At 33.6% G+C, this 20,111-nt stretch overlaps 2 protein-coding genes across 3 annotated transcripts in view; both read right to left on the bottom strand.

Moving 5' to 3' along the window:
* The window catches only part of LOC114326742 (neurotrimin-like), an 880,435-nt gene that overhangs the window by 54,622 nt on the left and 805,702 nt on the right, over positions 1 to 20,111 (bottom strand). For both annotated transcript variants that reach the window (XM_050643137.1, XM_050643138.1), the window contains exon 8: positions 4,490 to 4,639. In XM_050643137.1, the coding sequence (XP_050499094.1) occupies positions 4,490 to 4,639 (150 nt within the window). The remainder of the gene's footprint in view (positions 1 to 4,489; positions 4,640 to 20,111) is intronic.
* The window catches only part of LOC114326749 (lambda-crystallin homolog), a 593,088-nt gene that overhangs the window by 476,049 nt on the left and 96,928 nt on the right, over positions 1 to 20,111 (bottom strand). The window lies entirely within an intron of this gene.

Genomic DNA, 20,111 nt, shown 5'->3' with positions numbered 1-20,111 from the left:
TACCCAAATTTTTTTATGTATTTTGACCCGTAGGACACGAATTTTTTGGGTAACAGTTGATCCGGATGTCGATAAGATTTTTATAAACAAAGAACTTGAGGAATTACATAACATCGATTTATCGCAAAATAAAACATTTTTTTGTATTTCTTGGGAAATTCTAAGCAAAAAATGTTCTTAAAAGTTTTTTCGTAGGATGCATAGTTTTCGAGATAAACGATAAAATTTTTGAACGAGAATAACTTTTGATTAAAAAATAAAATAGCAACTCGGCTGACAGCCACCTGCCAACATCGGCCACCTGTCCTAACGGCGAGTTTAAAAATTTCCCAAACCAATTTTAAATATGTACACAAATATGTATGACTACAAAAACTGGCAATAGCGGCCACCTTTCTATATCGGCCAATAGTTATTTAATTTTTAGTGGCCGTTACTGACAGGTTTTACTGTATAAGTCAAATTATAACGGTTTTAATTATTTGCATTGCTAAAAATTTATTTTTTTATTATTAATTAAAGCTATTTGTTTATAAGCCAAAAAATTGTTTATAATTATAAAACATTGCTGAGGCCCCTTAAATATTCCGATTTTATTTCCTGTAAAGTGTATTAGATAGGTCGAGCACCTCTTTATATGTAAAAAAATTAGCCAACTTCTAAATGGTCTACTTTTTGTTCAGAAAGATTTTAAAAAATTTGAACTTGTTTAAAAAATCCACAAGGAAAAGAAAAAGTTTTCCTGTAGTTGGCTGTATACCATCAATCACAAAATTGGAAAGAAATCCTTTGTAAAATGTATAAAAATTTTTTAATATTAAAAATCCCTTAAAAGGGCTACATCATAACAAAACGTTTTCGATTTTTATAAAAAAATCATCATCAGTGTTCGATAAACTGGATGCTAGCTGAGCAACAAAAGAAAAATATCTGGGTAAAAACCCTTTACATAAAATATAGATGCCTTAAAAGTGCATACTTCAATAAAAAGGCCTGTGATGGTCACATGGCAAACAGGAGAATGCCCTAAGGTAAGGTATACAGGTTTCCCAACACGTGGGATCCAAATTGAGTTGATCACATTTCAATGATCACATTCAGTTGCCATTAAGTCATTGAAATGTGATCAACTCAATTTGGATCCCACGTGTTGGGAAACCTGTATACCTTACCTTAGGGCATTATCCTGTTTGCCATGTGACCATCACAGGCATTTTTATTGAAGTATGCACTTTTAAGGCATCTATATTTTATGTAAAGGGTTTTTACCCAGATATTTTTCTTTTGTGGCTCAGCTAGCATCCAGTTTATCGAACACTGATGATGATTTTTTTATAAAAATCGAAAACGTTTTGTTATGATGTAGCCCTTTTAAGGGATTTTTAATAAAAAAATTTTATACCTTTTACAAAGGATTTCTTTCCAATTTTGTTTAAAAACATTTATATTGCAAATTTATTATGCAAAATCTATTAGGTTGATTTTAATGAAATTTGGTAGACCATTTAAGTAAGTTATAAGAATTTTCTAAGCGAATTACTAAAGGCTAGAAGCGAAGGTTCTAAATGCCACCAAAGTGGTTAAGAAATATTGAAAAACAACAGGCGCATTTTGCCCCCTTATTTTGTATTTATTGCTATATTGCAGAAAATGTAATACCTTAAGACATTTTGGACCAGTGGTATATCATACAAAATTCAATTATATTTATTATATTTATCTACGACTTTGTTCTAAAACGAACCGTTTTAAAGTTATAAGCAAAGAAAATAGAAAAAAATCGATGTTTTTCGAAATTTTTAAATATTTTAATTTTTTTATTAATGTTCCGGGCATATTTGAGAAGGAGCATAAGTCAATTATTATTGCTGAAGGTGTCACCTAACTTTATCTGCAAAAATCCGAATGCCACCTCGCACATTAAAAAATACACGTTTTTTTACAGATTAGTCCTGGTCTGTAAGTATATCTTCCATTTTTTTTTTCAGTTTTAGTTTTTTCAGTTTGTGTTATATTTTCGCTGTCGATTTTGCTGTTTGAGTATACGGGATGGTATATCATTATTTTAATCATTTATTGATATGCTGTTTTCATATTTGTGGTCAGCAGTATTACATTCTTTTATTTGATTTTCTACATTCTTTTTTTGTTTCACTTTTCTTTCTCGTTTAGGTTTCCCACTATTTTTACTTTTGGTGTGATTTTCTTGCAAAATTTGCAAGACGCAAGTGCGTTTTTATTTAAGTCTTTTATTCATTTATTGTGAATGTCGATATTTATATATTTGGGATTATTACTCTGTAAAATTTCGGCTAACGGGAATGCAGTCAATAATTTATATGCTTTTCTGTAATTTCTTGTATATTAGTAGACTTGTTTCTCCAGTTGTTGATTTTGTTTGCTCTTAACCCGAGAGCAGTCGTGCCGTTAGAAAAAATTTCACGTTTTATCCTTTTCCGTGATAACTTGATGAAACATTTTGCAACATAACTTTTCACTCGTAAGTGCCTCGAGGAAAATTGTTGTAACGTGTGGGATTTTTTTTTAAATTTTTTCTCAATTTTTTATTTTTTTTACTTTTTTATTTTTTTTTGGAATTTATGGCTTTGGTCGTCAGAACCAATTAGCTTTAAAATTGTTAGAAATAGATATTTTTAACATAACAAGTAAATAAAAATACATATATTATAAAAAATAGAAAATTGTTTTAAATTCGTATTTAAGTTCGTATTGTGAGATTTTTGCGTTTGTTCAAGAGTACCTACCCGATGTCTAAAGAATTTCTACTTATCGTAACTTAATAGATACTGATATACAGTGATGATGCAGATCTTTTAGCCGAATCACATGAAGACCTACATATACTGCTTAATAAAGTGACCGCGGTAAGTGAAGAATATGGACTATCGCTCAATATAAGCAAGACAAAATATATAATAATAACAAAGACAACTCAGGATATTCGTGAGTTTTATGTACAGAATAAACCTATTGGAAGAGTAAGGGAATTCAAATACCTAGGTACAACCATTAATGAAAACAATGACAGCTCTCAAGAAATATGAATTAGAATCGAACAGGCCAGAAGCACGTTAACAAGAATGAAGAGGATCCTCTGCTGTCGAGGATTAAGCATTGAGTTAAAATTACGGCTGTTAAGGTGTTATCCGTATTACAGTACGGAATGGAAGCGTGGACACTGAGGAAAAATGACGTGAGGAGATTGAAGGTATTCGAGATCTGGATGTACCTAAGAATACTGAAGATTTCATGGGTAGATAGAATAACCAACGTAGAGGTAATGAGACGTATGTATAAGAAAAGGAAAGTACTTCTTACAGTTAAAAGAAGAAAACTGAGATATATGGGACATGTGACGAGACAAGATAAATACCTAATACTCCAGGTCATTATGCATGAAAAAATCCAGAAAAGAAGATCCATAGGAAGGAGATGTAATTCATGGCTAAAGAACCTTAGGGAATGGTTTGGATGTAGTAACAACGAATTATTTAGAGCCGCGGTCTCAAAAGTAAAAATCGCTCTCATGATTGCCAACCTTCAAAGCAGTGACAGCATGGCACCTAGAGAAGAAGCTCCGTGACGCAGCTTATTATACAAATAGGACACGGATTCGAGAAGAGTGCGTAGCATTTGCCGAATGTCGCGCATTCGCATTGGCTCTGAAATCTGGAATAATTTGGCCAACGTCTAATTAATTTTGAATTCTTTCGCGATCGACTCCAGAAGTTGTCGCGACCAACATTTTGGGAAACACGGGTGTATATCATTGGCAAAGGCAATTATGTGGTTGCTAAATTAAAAGTTTTTGATCGACGTTTATCTCTCAAGGGACATTGTACTTTCTTGTACGCCTTCTTTCTCCAAAAGCAACTCATTGATTTCAAGAATTTAAAATTCAATTAATAAAAAAATACAAATTTTGTATATATTTTTTTATCGACGTTAATGTAACGGTATATGTCATGTCAATAGTTAGAACTAACAGCATAAAAGAGTAACTAATGGTCTTGAATAAATAATTTAGAACGGTTTATAATTTTTTTAAAATCGTTTGGATTTAAGTGGTCGTAAAACTTGTGTATGTTTATATCCTTGCTAAATTTCTATGAATTAAAATGTATTGTGCCCTAAAATTAAGTAAAGTGGAACCCCGATAAGTCGGCGTCCGATAACCCGGAAGTCCGGCTAACCCGGACCAATTTTTATCAGACAAAACAATCATTTTTTCACTTTGACAGAGTTTTTTACCAACAAATATACGATACTGTATACAACTGTACGTAATTTACATGTACTGTGCATATGTATTTCATGTTTTTGCAATTATAATGTGTATTTGTTTATTATTTATATGTATTTTATTAATTTTTACCATATTCTCCGGCTAACCCGGATTTTCGATAACCCGGACCGGCTGCGGTCCCGATTAATCCGACTTATCGAGGTTCCACTGTATTATATTTACCTTCAAGTTTGATCACTCCGTCAGTTTCTCCTAACGAATTTTTCGCTACACATTTGTATGATCCGAAATCTATCTTGGTTACACGACGTATCTTCAGCATCATGTACTTCTTGTAGCCGTTGTCCATCGAAACTGCTTCGTATTTATCACCTGTAAGCACAAATAATAAAAACATTAATAAAAGTATTAAGAAGTACAAGGTATTTTTTACTCTCATATAGACCTGGATCCCGAATACTAAAAAAAGTTGATTAATAGCAAGATGAAAATCTGTTAATATTTTAATGGTGTCTAGTCGGACAAATTTTGATGTATAGGAACACTGGAACAGGGGAAGTTTTAAAGTGTGGAACAGGTTAAACATTTGGAACGTCAGACTACGAAAACGTTCCATGTATTTTGTCGGACAGAACTTCCAATTGATTTGGTACCATTTCATTAAACTCTCATGCAAAAATCAGGCTGGTGTTTATCACCAACTGAGCATTTTAATGAGTGGAACACGAAGAACATGTCAAATGACAGGAATCATTTTGGTTAGTAATAGCAACCTGATTTTTGCATGAGAGTTTAATGAAAGGGTAACAAATCAATTGGATGTTCTGTCCGACAAAATACATGGGACGTTTTCATAATCTGACGTTCAGAATTTTTAAACTGTTCCACAAATAAAACTTCCCCTGTACCAGTGTTCCCGTATATCAAAGTTTGTCCGACTAGACACCGTTAACCTATTAACAAATTTTCAGCTTGCTATTAATCAACTTTTTTTTTGGTACGCGGGATCCAGGCCTCATATTTTAATATATCAATTATAATTTCACTACCTCTCGACCAGTGTCGAATCAAATACATGTTTTGACAGTTCACAATATGTAAACATACTGATTAATTTAAAAATTGTGTGTGTGTTTTGTGTTTTATTGGCACTGGTTTTCACACCCAACTGGCCAGTCAATTTCATAATTCAGGGGCGTCATTTGGGCGTCCAGGGGGGGGGCATTTGCCCCACCCTGGCCCTGAAAATGACTGAAATTTACAGAAAATACATCAATATTCATCATAACATCATATATAATGTATTGTATATATAGTGCTTGCCCCCCCCAAACAAAATTTCAAATGACGCTCCTGTCATAATTGTTTTTTAGACTATAACTTATCACTAACTCAGGGGAGTAATGTGTAGTGTGTGTGTTGAGTAAGTGTCTTGTTACTTTGCAAAGTCGACGTCATTGTCTTTGCAAAGAGACGCTAATTGTATCCGAAAGTCTGCGGTCCCTCCGGTGGGTACCGATCCCTCAATGATTAATTAATAATAAACGAAAAATTTCTGACCCTGGTGAGATTCGAACTCACGACCTTTTCGGATTTTTCGATCCATAGGCAGGCGCTCTTTAATTTAAAAATTAAATATTTTTAAGAAAATGTCTGCAGACGATAGGGATATTAAAAATTTATCCTCAAAATTATTTTAATAATAATTATAATATTTAAAATAAAAATTTACCAACAAAATATTAATTTAACAATATGATTACTTAATTTTTTTGTGTTACAAAATTAATAAATTTGAACATGTTTTTTGTTGTGAATGATCATAGAAAAACCCTGTATACAACTTGCATTTAATTATCATTATAAAGCTCGTATTCTATACAAAAATCGCCACTACGCGGCTCGTTTCGTATGCGTCATTCTCGCATTAAAATTACCATCATTATATGCTGGTGGCATAATATAATAATCTATTAAACTTATAATTTTATAAAGTACAGTACAAATAGGAATTTCGGTAGAGAATATGAAGTGATAACAAACAAATTGAATGAAATTATAACAGCAAAAGAACAACAAGGTTTTAGGTCGGGAAAGGCATGCAATGACGCTATATTTATGAGGCAAGTTCAAGAGAAATCGTTGGAATACAACAAACCGGCATATTAATGTTTCGTGGACCTAAAGAAAGCATTTGACATGGTCACATTAAAGGACGTTATCCATTTGTTATACTCGAGAGAGGTACCTCTAGGAATAATTAAAACGATCGAAAACATCTACCAGAACAACACAATAAAACTAAAAGTGAAAGATGAACTAACTAACCCAATTGAAGCCGGCAATGGGATAAGACAAGGGGATTCCTTGAGTCCTTTATTGTTCAAGGTGATCATGGACGAAATAATAAAAAAAGTAAGAACTAAAAAAGGATACCAAATGGGAGATAAACAACTTAAAATAATCTGTTATGCGGACGACGCAATACTAATCTCTCAAAGTGAAGATGATTTGCAACGTATTCTGCACCAATTCAACATAATCGCCAGAAAATTTAACATGTTAATTTCCTCACAAATGACAAAATGCATGGTTATAACAGCAGATCCAATAAGATGTAAATTGGAGCTGGAAGGTCAGAAAATAAAACAAGTGATGGAGTTTAAATACCTAGGCATCACACTATCTAGCTACGGAAGGCTCGAAACAGAATTGGAAAATCAAGTAAATAGAGCAAACAGAGCCGCAGGTTGCCTGAATGACACAGTATGGAGAAATAGAAATATCGGAAAAGAAATGAAAGGCAGAATTTACAAAACAGTCATCAGACCAATAATGACATACGTGGCAGAAACACGACCCGACACAGAGAGGACAAAAATATAGCTCGAAACAGCGGAGATGAAAACCCTTCAAAAAATCGATGGTAAGACTCTATGGGACAGAGCTAGAAGTACAGATATACGACGGAGATGCAAGGTAGATAACATTAATAACTGGGTAAGAAACAGAAGAATATAATGGAATGACCACATAAGCCGGATGACAACAAATAGGGTAGTCAGGACAGCGAGAGACGGTTCCCCAATAGGAAGACCATCAGTGGGAAGACCACGAAACCGATGGGATGACAACTTACTAGAGGCACATTGAAAACACAGACAGAGTCATGTCTATACAAAAAGAAGAGGTAGAGAATATTGTATAATAAGGGAATAAAACCTTTTATTTAAAAAGTTATTTTATCTATCATAGAGTTTAAATTTAGGTATTTAATTTTGAGAAATCTCAAATCAAAATATTATTTCTTCTCTGATACCCCTGTTAGCAACTACAAGCGAAAAATGGGGTAAAGACAAAAGTTGTACGACTCATCAAAATGAAGCTACCCAAGAAAAATTAGGCTTGACATCCCAGGCTATACTAATAATATTTAACAAATCGTTTTTTGAAACGCAACTTCTAGTCAACAAACAACTCAACCTTCCTGAAAGGGAACGAAGAATCCATAAGGTCAAAAAGTCAAGTATTTTGATCATTTGATGTCTCGACAAGTACGTTTAAGGTCTCTCAAAGCGTCGAATTATTTGTAGATTTCTTTCCTGCAGGAAGGAAATCAGGAAAAAATTAAATCCTCGTAACAAATCGCGTTTGTCAGTCGTCGATCCGGGAGCTTAATCGACGTGAAACTCGGAACACTTACCGGCCTCGTACCATAGCCAACTTCGATTAATCAATTCCGGTGAAATATAAATCAGCCTGATCGTTAATCACGGTAGGCGATGGAGCTCGCGCTCGCGACACCCGATTGTTTACAAGTTGACGGGCCGCCTGCTACGATACACACACCCGAAAAGTAAATTGTCGCCTTCGCATAATTACCGGAAAAAAATAGAGTAGGGCAGGAAATAAAGGAAAGTTAGCAGGGTTGACCCAAGCACTAAGGACTTGTTTGAGTTTTAATTATCAAGTTTGTATGTACTCCCAACAATTAACGCCTTTTTAATTTACGTATAATATTGAGTTAATAAAAAGAAGAAGAAAATAAATATAATAAAGAGAATTGCATCCAGCAGTGTTAAATCACAAATTAGATCTCTTAGGAAAGCCGCACATCAAAGAAACATGAAACGTAAATCACGTTTCATGGAAATAAAACACTGCTAAACAAATAGACGTCCGGCCATTTATGAAACTTTCCGAAAATAAAAATGTGTTATGAGCATGAATCACACTCGTTTCATTGGTAGGCGGCCTTCAAGATTTGTTTAGCCGTGTTTAATTTGCATGAAACGCATTTTACGTTTCATGTTTCATATTTTTCATTTCATGTTTCGTTGGTGTGCGGCTTGCCTTAGTTTGTAATCTCATATTAATCTAAACTTCCTAGTTTTACCCACGGTATACGTACAGAAGTTATGCCGATTTTGGCGCCTAATTCCGTCCGTTTCGCGCACGACGTCAGCTTCGAGGAACCCACACACTTGCCACTTGACTTGCAGATACATTTTTACATGCGTTTGTGAAATTCTTTACACCTGATTGTTTTACGGATCGGAGAATATATTTTGTTACTTTTAATTATTAGACATTATTGAACGTATTAATATTCAATTTATTATTTGTATTGTTTTTGGTATCGTGTGGGTCTGGCATAAATTTGCAATGCCGAATTGTGCCGTATATAATTGCAAAAACTGTAATCAAAGTACAGAAGGTGCGAAAATAAAATACTTCAGCTTTCTAAAGACAGATAATTTGTCGAAACAATGGATAATCGCTTGTCGCAGAGAAGATATTATTATGAGGAGGTAATTTTCATAACCCCACATGTTCAAAAATATTTTTTTTACAGGAGAGATATTTCTAATTCGTCATTTTAAAACGCATTGCGTCTCATGTTTATTGCTGATCAAAAACCCATATTTCCAGTTGTAATATTAATTTAAAATTAGGTGTTAAAGCAAAACCCCACATCTGATATGTAACGGTTATAGCAAAACCCCACATTTTCTATTCATCCATAGAGAAGTAAGTAATTCCAATCACGTGATTTAAATACATGGTTTTGATTTGATTGTTATTGTTGACTTTGACAGTACACAATCTTAGGTTAGTTTCAGAGGAAGGTTATAATTTAATGTTGGTTTGTGCTTAATTGAGTAAAATTATGGATTTAAATGAAGGTAATTTAGATAGTGAATTAGTATTATTTGGAAGAGTAAGTTCTGGATCACGAAAAAGACAAAAGACAGTTCCAAAGCGTCAACTTCTTAAGGAAAAGAGATACGCTGCTCCTGCTGGTGGTTGTGTGTTCATAGGTTGCTTACATAAAGGTAAAGCTTTTAAATGTTGTATAGTTCGGCCTAGTGATGCCCGTGCATTTCGGAAGCCTCTTTATTCGAAACCTGAAAAACTTTTTCAGGACCAATTAGTTGGTAGGTTCATAATGACAAAAAACGTTCAACGTCGGAGGTCCCGTTATGCTAAACTATAGTAAATTGATTTGATCAAAACACCACATATCCAAACCTGTTATGTTCATAACCCCACATGTGACATATGTTTCATGCATAACCCCATATCTAACAACTTTTATATCATATTTTTAATTTGTTATACCTCTTTCTACACAAATAAGTAGTTTTCTTAGCTCATAAACCAATACTGAATTATAACTATATTACATAAATATGTTTTGGTGAAATAATCTAGGTGAATCGGTTTTTTTACTCTCCTGAAAAAATACCCAATGTGGACATATGGGGTTATGAAAATTAGCTCCTCATATAATAAAATTAATTTAAAAAATGTAACGCCTAAAAAATGTAGCCCGGTTTCATAATCAACTTAAAGTGAACATCATATAAAGTTCACTTTAAAGTTGACATTTACCCATATGAATTGCATTGATGAAGGTACCAACTTAAAATTTAAAGTCCTCTTTAACTGATTATGAAATCGAGCGTTATTTGGGAATTAATTCTAAAATTAATATTTATAAGAAATTGATAAAATATCAAAAATAAGTAATAAGAAGATATAAAAAAGAGCTGTATTAAATAAATATTTATATCTATAATAATATGTTTTATGTATAAGTAACTTTAACTTTTTTCAGTAACGATTTCTTCTTCTTCTTTAAGTACCGTGCCCAAATTTTTAGGCGTGGGTAGCTTCCATAACAATTTGCCGATATCGTTCTCGATCTTGTGCGGCATGTAACAATTGATCTGCTAATAAGCCAGTCCATTGACGAAGGTTTCGGAGCCATGAATATTTCTTTCGACCAATTCCCCTTTTTCCGTCGATCTTTCCATTGAGTATTAACTGCAGCATCCTGTATCTGCTACCTCTCACTATATGCCCCAGATATTCAAGTTTTCTCTTTTTTATCATCTTCATTAAGTCACCTTCGCCTTGACCTACTCTGTTTAAGACTTCTCTGTTTGAAATGCGTTGAACCCAAGATATTCTGAGCATTCTACGATACGACCACATCTCAAAGGCTTCTAATTTGTTCATCATGTTAACCTTCATGATCCAGGTTTCACATCCATATAGTAATACAGGATACACATAACATTTTAGGAACTTGATTCTTAGTTGTAAGTTCAGCTGAGAGTGGCTCAGAATAGATCTAAGTTTCATAAATGCTCCTCTTGCAATTTCTATACGAGTTTTAATTTCTTCATCCGGATTTAGTGTCTCGTTTATCCAACATCCTAGGTATTTAAAATGGTTAACTTTTGTTATTGATTCATCATTGACAATTAGTTGCATAGGGCCGACGTCTTGTTTACTAACCACAAGTAACTTTGTCTTTGTTGCATTTATGTTAAGTCCGTTATTGTAGCATTCTCTAGTGACTCGATCTATAAGGAATTTGAAGATCTTCGATATTTTCAGCCATGATCGCGGTGTCGTCTGCATATCTGATGTTGTTAATAGTTTCTCCCCCGATTCGAACTCCACATTGTCCTTCCAAGGCTTCATTAAAAATTATTTCTGAGTATACGTTAAACAAAGTTGGGGATAACACACAACCCTGTCTGACACCTCTTTGAATGAAAATTTTGTCTGTTTCTTTGCCGTCTACCAGAATAGAAGCTTCTTGATTCCAATATAGATGTTGTAAAAGCCTCAGATCTTTATCGTCTATTCCAATCATTTCTAGATATTCAAACAACCTATCATGTTGAACTCTATCGAACGCCTTCTCAAAATCTATAAAGCAGACGTAAATTGGTTTCTGTACTTCCCATGATCGTTGAAGTAATGTTAACATTGAGAACAAAGCTTCCCTTGTTCCCAATCCTTCTCTGAAACCGAATTGTTTGTTTCCCATTGTCTCTTCACATTTCTGCTTGATTCTATTAAGAATTATCTTAAGAAGTAGCTTGAGAGAGTGGCTCATGAGACTAATTAGCCTAAAGTCTTTACATGATGATGTATTAGGCTTTTTTGGGAGTGGAATAAATGTAGACTCTAACCATATCTGTGGCATCATGCCAGTCTCGTATATATGGTTATAAATGTTTGTTAGTTGTGAGACATTGTCGTCATCCAGAATTTTGAGCCAGACTGATGGTATTTGGTCAGGGCCTGGAGATTTCCCATTTTTGCTCTGTTTGATGGCTTTCTCTACTTCCGCTTTTAAAATACTAGGACCAGTATTCGTATACTTTGTGGTGTTAAGTGGTGGCCTCGTATCCAGGAAGAGCTCTTTTATATAGTTAGTCCATTCTTCCTTTTTTTCATCCAAGTCGAGAATTATTTTACCTTTGGAGTTTCTCATAAAGTGAGGAGTTCTTTTTCTCTGAGTGTAGGTAATTTCTTTAAGCTTTTTATGTATATTAAACTCGTCATGTTTTCTTTGTAGTTCTTCCATTTCACGACATCTTTGTTCCATCCAGTCCTCTTTTGCTCGCTTAACCTCGTATCTTATTTGTCGATATATCTCTCTATACCGAATCTCGTCTTTGTTTTTCCAATTTCTTCTTTGTTGAATAAGGTCTAGTATTTTAGTAACGATTTGCTCAATACATTTTGCAGAAAAACATGAAATTCATCCGAAACAAAGGCTTTTGAATTACTCTCCAAAGAATGCTCGTCATTTAAAGGCTGATGAATCTCTACAAGGTTCAGTACCTACTCTAAACTTACCTGGAGGTTCATCAAATACTGACCTAAAGCGAAAATCTGAAGAAAGAACACTGAGAATTACAAAACGAAGACGTAGAGAAGAGGTGGAAGATATTATAAAATCATCAAACAGCTTTTCAAGTTGTACATTAGCACATAAAAAGGACATAGAGACGATTACTGAGGAGTCACAGCTTCCAACATGTGATGAACAATTAATTTTAACATTAATAGAGACATGATAGAGCCTCTGAGTGGATATAAGCTGTCTCTCAAATGTTGATTTGTGGGAAGTGGCTCTGAAACTGGAGACGGAGTTTCATAAGATGCATGGTAACTCTTTATCTAAAGAGGAGAACATTTTTCACAAATTCGCTGATAAAACAATGACACAAATAATAACTACATCAGTGCCTTACGAAGTTGTCCTTTACTTCGCTAAAACTCGAAGTTATATTAGGCTACGAGAGTTAAATAGAAAAATTAGTTTAAAAATGCTTAAAGGAGCTTAGAGAAGAAAATATCAAAATTAACCAATTTTAAGATATAACAGTATTTTATATTATTTTTGTTCTATTGCAATAAAATATTCTCTAACATGTCTGCATTTTTTCTTTCCTTTTTTTGGTAGGACCATATAACTTATAGTATTGTATATAACATCAATCTTTTCTTTTCTTGAAAGTATTTTTTAATTACCTGGCAATTTAGAGAGAAAACATTTCATCGGGTTATTAAGAAAATACTGCAAAAAAGTATTTATAGTATTCTTCAATTAATAATCAAGGCTTATTATTTTTGGACGTATTTCCTAGAAAATAATTTTCAAATACATTTTTAATGAACAACGGTTAGGTGGACAAATTTTAAATCCCTAGGAATAATAATACTACATAAAACTATTTTCTCTTATAATCATTTTTAATCAAAAAATCAGACGCTATCATTTTAAATTCGATAAAATTGAAACGTATCTCCTAAAATGATATGCATTTACAAAACATTCTCCTCGCGCGTGACGTCACAGCAGCGAGAGAGATGCGCCTCTGCATACCGTCTGTACGTGTACCGTGGTTTTACCTATATAATTGTAATAAGTATCTATATTTTATTTATGAGGTTTTTTTCTTTCCGATAAAACTAGATTATTTGCAACATACTATAACAATAATTTCATAATCCTCTTCCTTTGGCTATACAACTCAGGATGGGTTTTCGCCGTATTCACTATGGACCTCTCTTCTACGAGCTTGCGCTTCCTTTCCCCCTTATTTTACCCCAGTCCTAGATAAATCGACTTCAATATCACACTTCCATCTTTTTCTGGGGCGGCCTACTGATTTTAAACCGTCTGGTCTCTCAAAAAATACTGTCTTTAACACTCTGTTTTCCTTTCAGCTTATGTAGAACATGACGTGCCCATGTTATCCGGTTAGATTTTATATGTCTAACAATGTTTTCAGTACCACACAGAGTCAACAATTAAGCATTGCGCGCCTTCTCCACTCTCCTGTCAGTTCATCTCTTTGATGACTAAATATCATTCTGAGAACATACCTTCCAAATACCAGCAGCTTATTTCTCTCGTTGATGTTTCACTTCCATATTATGTAACAACTGGGTGAATAATTGATATGCTGTCTTAATTTAGATTGACTTTTTGGCAGCTTAGATGTTAATAATGATGATATTGCTTTATTACAAGCAAATATCTTTTCTGAGACTTCTTTTGCTAGTGGTTGTCATCTGTAATTACATCCCCTAGGTATTTAACTCTTTTACTGCTTCGAACCTGTGGTAATTAATATTTATGTTCTGCCTAACTTTTTTTCTTGGATTTTCGATTACTAACATTTACTAACATGTATTTTTTCTTCTTTTCATTTATTCGAAGACTTAGACTACCTGATTCTTCTTAGAATTGTGAAAATACCTTCCTAGGGTCTCTTTTATTTTAGAATAAGCTACTGAATCTAGATCATCAGCATATGTCAATTCAGACGATATTTTACTTATTGCATATCTAACGCCAGATTAAATAGCAACAGTGATAAGGGGTATTCTTGTCTAAGTCCTGATGTTATACTAAATGGGATTGATCTTCTATTTCCTATTTTCAACTGTACTCAATCAACACTAATTCTCTTGGTATTGGTGAACCTGTATAAAGTGAAAATATTATTGTAAGTTAGAACCTACAGACATAAGTACCTGAACAAGAAGCTGTCATAAGAATAAATAATTTAATCACTAATAAAATAAAAATCAAAAGAGGTGTTAGACAGGGATGTGTCTTGTCGCCGTCACTGTTTAATGCATACTCAGAGGAAATATTCAAAAAAGCATTAGCAGATGAAATAGCAGTCATAAAAATAAATGGCCTACCCATATGTGAAATTAGATATGCTGATGATACAATACTAATAGCAGAAAACATTACAGATCTACAAAGAATTATAGATAAGGTTCAAATCTTCTTTTCAAACCAAAAAACTGTCAAAACTTTTGAAGTAATTTATTGCTCATTATGTCATCACCATGACAACGCGAAAGTTAAGGATATTTAATTATATGAAATTATGTAAAAACAGTGCGAAAAAGTAAGTCCCATTTAAAATACATTGATACTTCACGCACACTTTAAACACTTCACGCACTGCTATCTATAATGACAGTTTCCACAAACTAAAAACTTATACATAATATGACATAGAGTAGATAAATAACCATTTTCTTATCTTTTTTTTTTTGAAAATAATTTCTGGATTTTAACTGGAAACCTGCAAAACAAATTTAAACTGTAATTATCATTATAATCAATCGTGTTTTAATCCCATAAAAATAATATTTAACAGATTGAGTGCCTCCTACAGCAGAATAGAACATTATTTGTTTTAGTTTTTTATATTTTCATATTAAGGACAGTTTGTTTTGATTTTATTTACTTTTTATGAAAGTTGTTCTGAAGCTATTTTCTTGTGGCATTTTTACAATTTTAACTATTTAGAATGGGAAATAAGCCACAATATTATTAAAAAATGATTTTTATTAACGTTTCGACGCCCAAATCGGGTGTCGTTGTCAAAATACAAAATACTATTAATATAAACAAAAATGTTGTTGCTTAGTAAAAAAATTCTTCTAATAATTTATTTAATTTGACTCATTTATATCGGCAATTCAGATACATATGATACATTTTAAAGTAGAAGACTTTAAAATGATATTGCCAATATTTATGAGTTACGTTCCTGGGACGACTTTACTGAAAGATAGTTCATTCGATTACATGAAATCAACCCCAACTCAAGAATATCCGTCACAAAAAAATCATAGCATGTGATCTGTCTTTAAAAAGACAACCACATGCAACGGTGACATTAAAATTCTCGTGTTAGAGATCTCATAGTAAATCACGAGGGAAAACCAGGAAAAACCTCGTGATACTATCCCGACATCGTAAGTATTTGGTCTTACATTTAATTTACTCTCAAAATTAATACCAAATTCTTACGTTAATAAAAATCATTTTTTAATAATATTGTGGCTTATTTCCCATTCTAAATAGTTAAAATTTTTATGAAAGCTTTGGTTCTCAATGTAGAGGTTTTGTTCTTGTCGAGGAAATCATGAACACTTCATTTTATAAAAGACTTCTTAAGAGTAATTCCGATAATATTGTTTAATTATTGACTTAATTAAAAATTCCGGTCCTGGAGACCTCACATCATTAGCCGAAAAAATCGAAAACGGCCATCGTTCCAAAGCGATGGGACCCAAATTTCCACTTAAAGTACGTTCGGGTCTGGGAAATTAATGGATTGTTTAGATTGCCGGGACATAAGAGCGGGAGGAAAGGGGGATCGGTTTGTTTTTTGGTCACAATTTTTCTTTGCGGCGATGGGGCTTAATTGGGAGGCAGGGCGGCTTGTCCACGTCAAAGTTTCGCGTTTTATTGGTCTGGAGGTGATTAAGTGGAGATGGAATTCGATGGAGTTTTTATTAAAATGTATACGTAACAGTTTTTTGTCAACTTTTTGCTTGAGAATTCGGTTTTTATAAGTTTTAATTTATTTATAAAATACGTATCTTATTTAATTATAATAGCTTCTTTATTGTTTTTCTTACTGCTATTCTTATAGACTAATTTTTTTTTAATAATACCTGCTGGTTTTTTATATGATTGTGCTTGGGTCCTACGTCTGCTCTAGGTAATGCTAATCCAGGAATTTTACTAATAGTCTGTCTGAACTTTCTGCTAATTGTCACGTAATTTATTTGATTCCTTTGATTGCTTTGATCCTTTTTCACCCCTTCTTACCCGTATATCTGACGTGATAAGGTATACCGAAACATGTAATATACTATGAGTTTCGCTGCAATTCCTTATAGATCGAGTCACTACAGAATGCTCCAATAACGGATTTAACATAATAGTCCATTCTTTCACGGTTTTTGCTCTAAATTTTAAAGAACCTCTTGGATTGACATAAAATTTGGCATGCGTATAGCTCATATGTCAAAGAAAAAAAGTGATATTGTGCCGATGTGTGCTTTTGCCCTGGGGGTGAAAAAATATATGTCCAAAATAAGTCCGGAAAGGGGTAAACTGACTAATTTTAAGTAACTTTTGTTCTATAGAGCTTTTTTGCCAAGTCAACACCTTTCGAGGTATTTGCGAGTGAATATGTTCATTTTTCAACAAAATAACCACATTTTTAGAAGATTTTTCGCAAATAACTCAAAAAGTAAGTATTTTGTCGAAAAAAACGTTCTTAGCAAAAATATAGCTTATAAAAAAGTAAAAAAAATGCTGTACGCGTTAGGTCTCCGGATTTCGTAGAACCAGAGTTATAGCCAATGAAATATAGATTCATATTCACCAAATTTCAAAAAGAATATTTCGACGTGAAATATCCAAAAAATTAAGCACTTTTTGGGGAAAACCCATTATAACTTTTTTAAAGTGTTTAAAAAAGCTTTATTTCTGTTTTTACAAAAAGTTTCTAGCATTAAATTTAAGCAAGTTACGCTCAAAATAAAGTTGGTCCCTTTTGTTTTCGCAAAAAAAAATCGGGAAGACCAACCCCTAATTAGCAACTTAAATGAAATTAATCGTTACCGCTCCACAAATTATTTTAATTATGTTGTGTTTATATGATCTGTAAGTTTCATCGATTCAAAGTGCTTATTTTTGAAAAAATACCCCCAAGAGGGGGTGAAAACCACCCCCAGGGCAAAAGCACATATCGGCACAATATCACTTTTTTCTTTGACTTGTTATCTATGTGTATGCCAAATTTCATGTCAATCCAAGCGGTTTTTTAAAATTTAGAGGTTTTGCAATATTTTACCGTTAAAGAACGGACTATAAATGCAACAAAGACAAAGTTACCTGTGGTTAGTAAACAAGACGTCGGGCCTATGCAACTAATTATCAGTGATGAATCAATGACAAAAGTTAACCACTTTAAATACCTAGGATGTTGGATAAACGAGACACTAATCCGGATGAAGAAACTAAAACTCGTATAGAAAATGCAAGGGGAGCATTTTTGAAACTTAGATCTATTCTGAGCAACTCTCAGCTGAACTTACAACTAAGAATCAAGTTCCTAAAATGTTATGTGTGTCCTGTATTACTATATGGATGTGAAACCTGGATCATGAAGGTTAACATGATGAACAAATTAGAAGCCTTCGAGATGTGGTCATATCGTAGAATGCTCAGAATATCTTGGGTTCAACGAATTTCGAACAGATAACTTTTAAACAGAGTAGGTCAAGGCGAAGGTGATATCAAACTTGAATATCTGGGGCATATAATGAGAGGTAGCAGATACAGGATGCTTCAGTTAATACTCAATTGAAAGATCGACGGAAAAAGCGGAATTGGTCAAACGAAATATTCATGGCTCCGCATCCTTCGTCAATGGACTGGCTTATCAGCATATCAATTGTTACATGCCGCACAAAATCGAGAACGATATCGGCAAATTGTTATGGAAGCTACCCACGCCTAAAAATTTGGGCACGGTACTTAAAGAAGAAGAAGAAGAAGATCGCTTCATATATATACAGAGGGTTTGACGAATTGTGCTCTAACGCCATTTATTTGGCTTTTTTACTGTTTCACTGCAATTTCGATTTGTTTTTTGGAGTTGAGTTGATATTTGGCATACCAGCTGTTTATTTACTGGAAAACTAACATAAAAATTTGTCTGTTTACTGTTATTTAATTCATTTATTCATCCACAGTTTAAATAACTTTTAAATAATAACTGCTTTTAGTTTTTGTATTTAGTTGTTTTTTATTCACCGGTACGTTTCGCAATAAAATCAATTCTCAATTGTTATTGATGTTTACATTATAAATAAATTAGTGGCCATTCAAAATATAACATGGCCGAAAAACAGGGTTATCTAATTATAAAATGACCTGATTTATTTCTATTTGCTGACGTTTATAAATATTTATATGGCAGGTCAATTCGTTTGGCAAAACGTCATGCAAACAAAATATTTCCGATAGCTTCGGTAAAACGCATGAAATTATTTTAATTGTAACTTTATTTGGGGAAAAGAGATAGAAAATACGGAATGAAAGTTGGAACTTTATAAACGTTCCTCTTCTTTTCAACTATAACCCGAGCTGAGTCTTGGCTTACTGCATAACTCGCTTCCATCTCGTGCGGTCGTCCATGACAGCATGACAGTTGGTTTAGTCTTCTTCTTAAGGTGCCGAGACCGCTTGTCGATCGTTGGCTCTTATGTTGCGCAGCATATTAACAATCATTGTCTTATTTACAGCCGCACGAAATAGTTCAGTGCTAGTTTTCCCAAACCATTGGCGTAGGTTTTTAAGCCAAGAAGTTGTACGGCGGCCCACACTTCTTTTTCCCATTATTTTACCTTGCATGACAAGGTGAAGTATGTCATATTTTTCTGGGTGACGCATTATATGACCAAAGTATTCCAATTTGCGCCTTTTAACCGTGTTCACTACTTCGCAACTTTTATTCAAACGTTGCAAAACCCTTTCGTTTGTGACTCTTTCTACCCAACTGATCTTCAGAATACGGCGGTAGACCCACATTTCAAATGCTTCTAGGTTTTTTAAAAGCGATTCTGTCAGTGTCCATGCTTCAACCTCGTAAAGTAGTACTGGGAATATATAACATCGGACCATTCTTATGCGAAGTTCCAAATTTAGATCATGACTACAGAGGATTTTCTTAAATTTCATAAAACTTGTTCTTGCTTTGGCAATTCTACTTTTTATTTCTGTACTAGGGTTCCAGCTTTCATTAATATGAGTACCCAGATATACAAGATTACTTACTCGTTCAATTGAGTAATTACCGATTGTTACGTTATAGTTATTATTATTTACGGCTGCCTGTTTACTAATAACCATAAACTTTGTTTTTCTTGCGTTGAGTTTGAGTCCATATATCGCGCAGAATGCCACCATTCGATTCAATAACGCTTGAAGATGTTCAATTGATCCAGTCAGCAACAAGGTGTCATCTGCGTATCTGATATTGTTCATAAGCATACCATTAATGAGTATTCCCTCTTTTGCGTTTTCCAAGACTTCATTTAAGATTGTTTCAGCGTAAAGATTAAACAACATTGGTGACAATATACAGCCTTGTCGAACTCCGCGCTTGATTTTTACTTCTTCAGAGCACTGATT

This window comes from Diabrotica virgifera, chromosome 2 (assembly GCF_917563875.1).
Source record: "Diabrotica virgifera virgifera chromosome 2, PGI_DIABVI_V3a".
NCBI classification, from domain to species: Eukaryota; Metazoa; Arthropoda; class Insecta; order Coleoptera; family Chrysomelidae; genus Diabrotica; species Diabrotica virgifera.
Note: the sequence above shows the minus strand (reverse complement) of the source record. Positions and strands in the feature narration are given on the sequence as shown.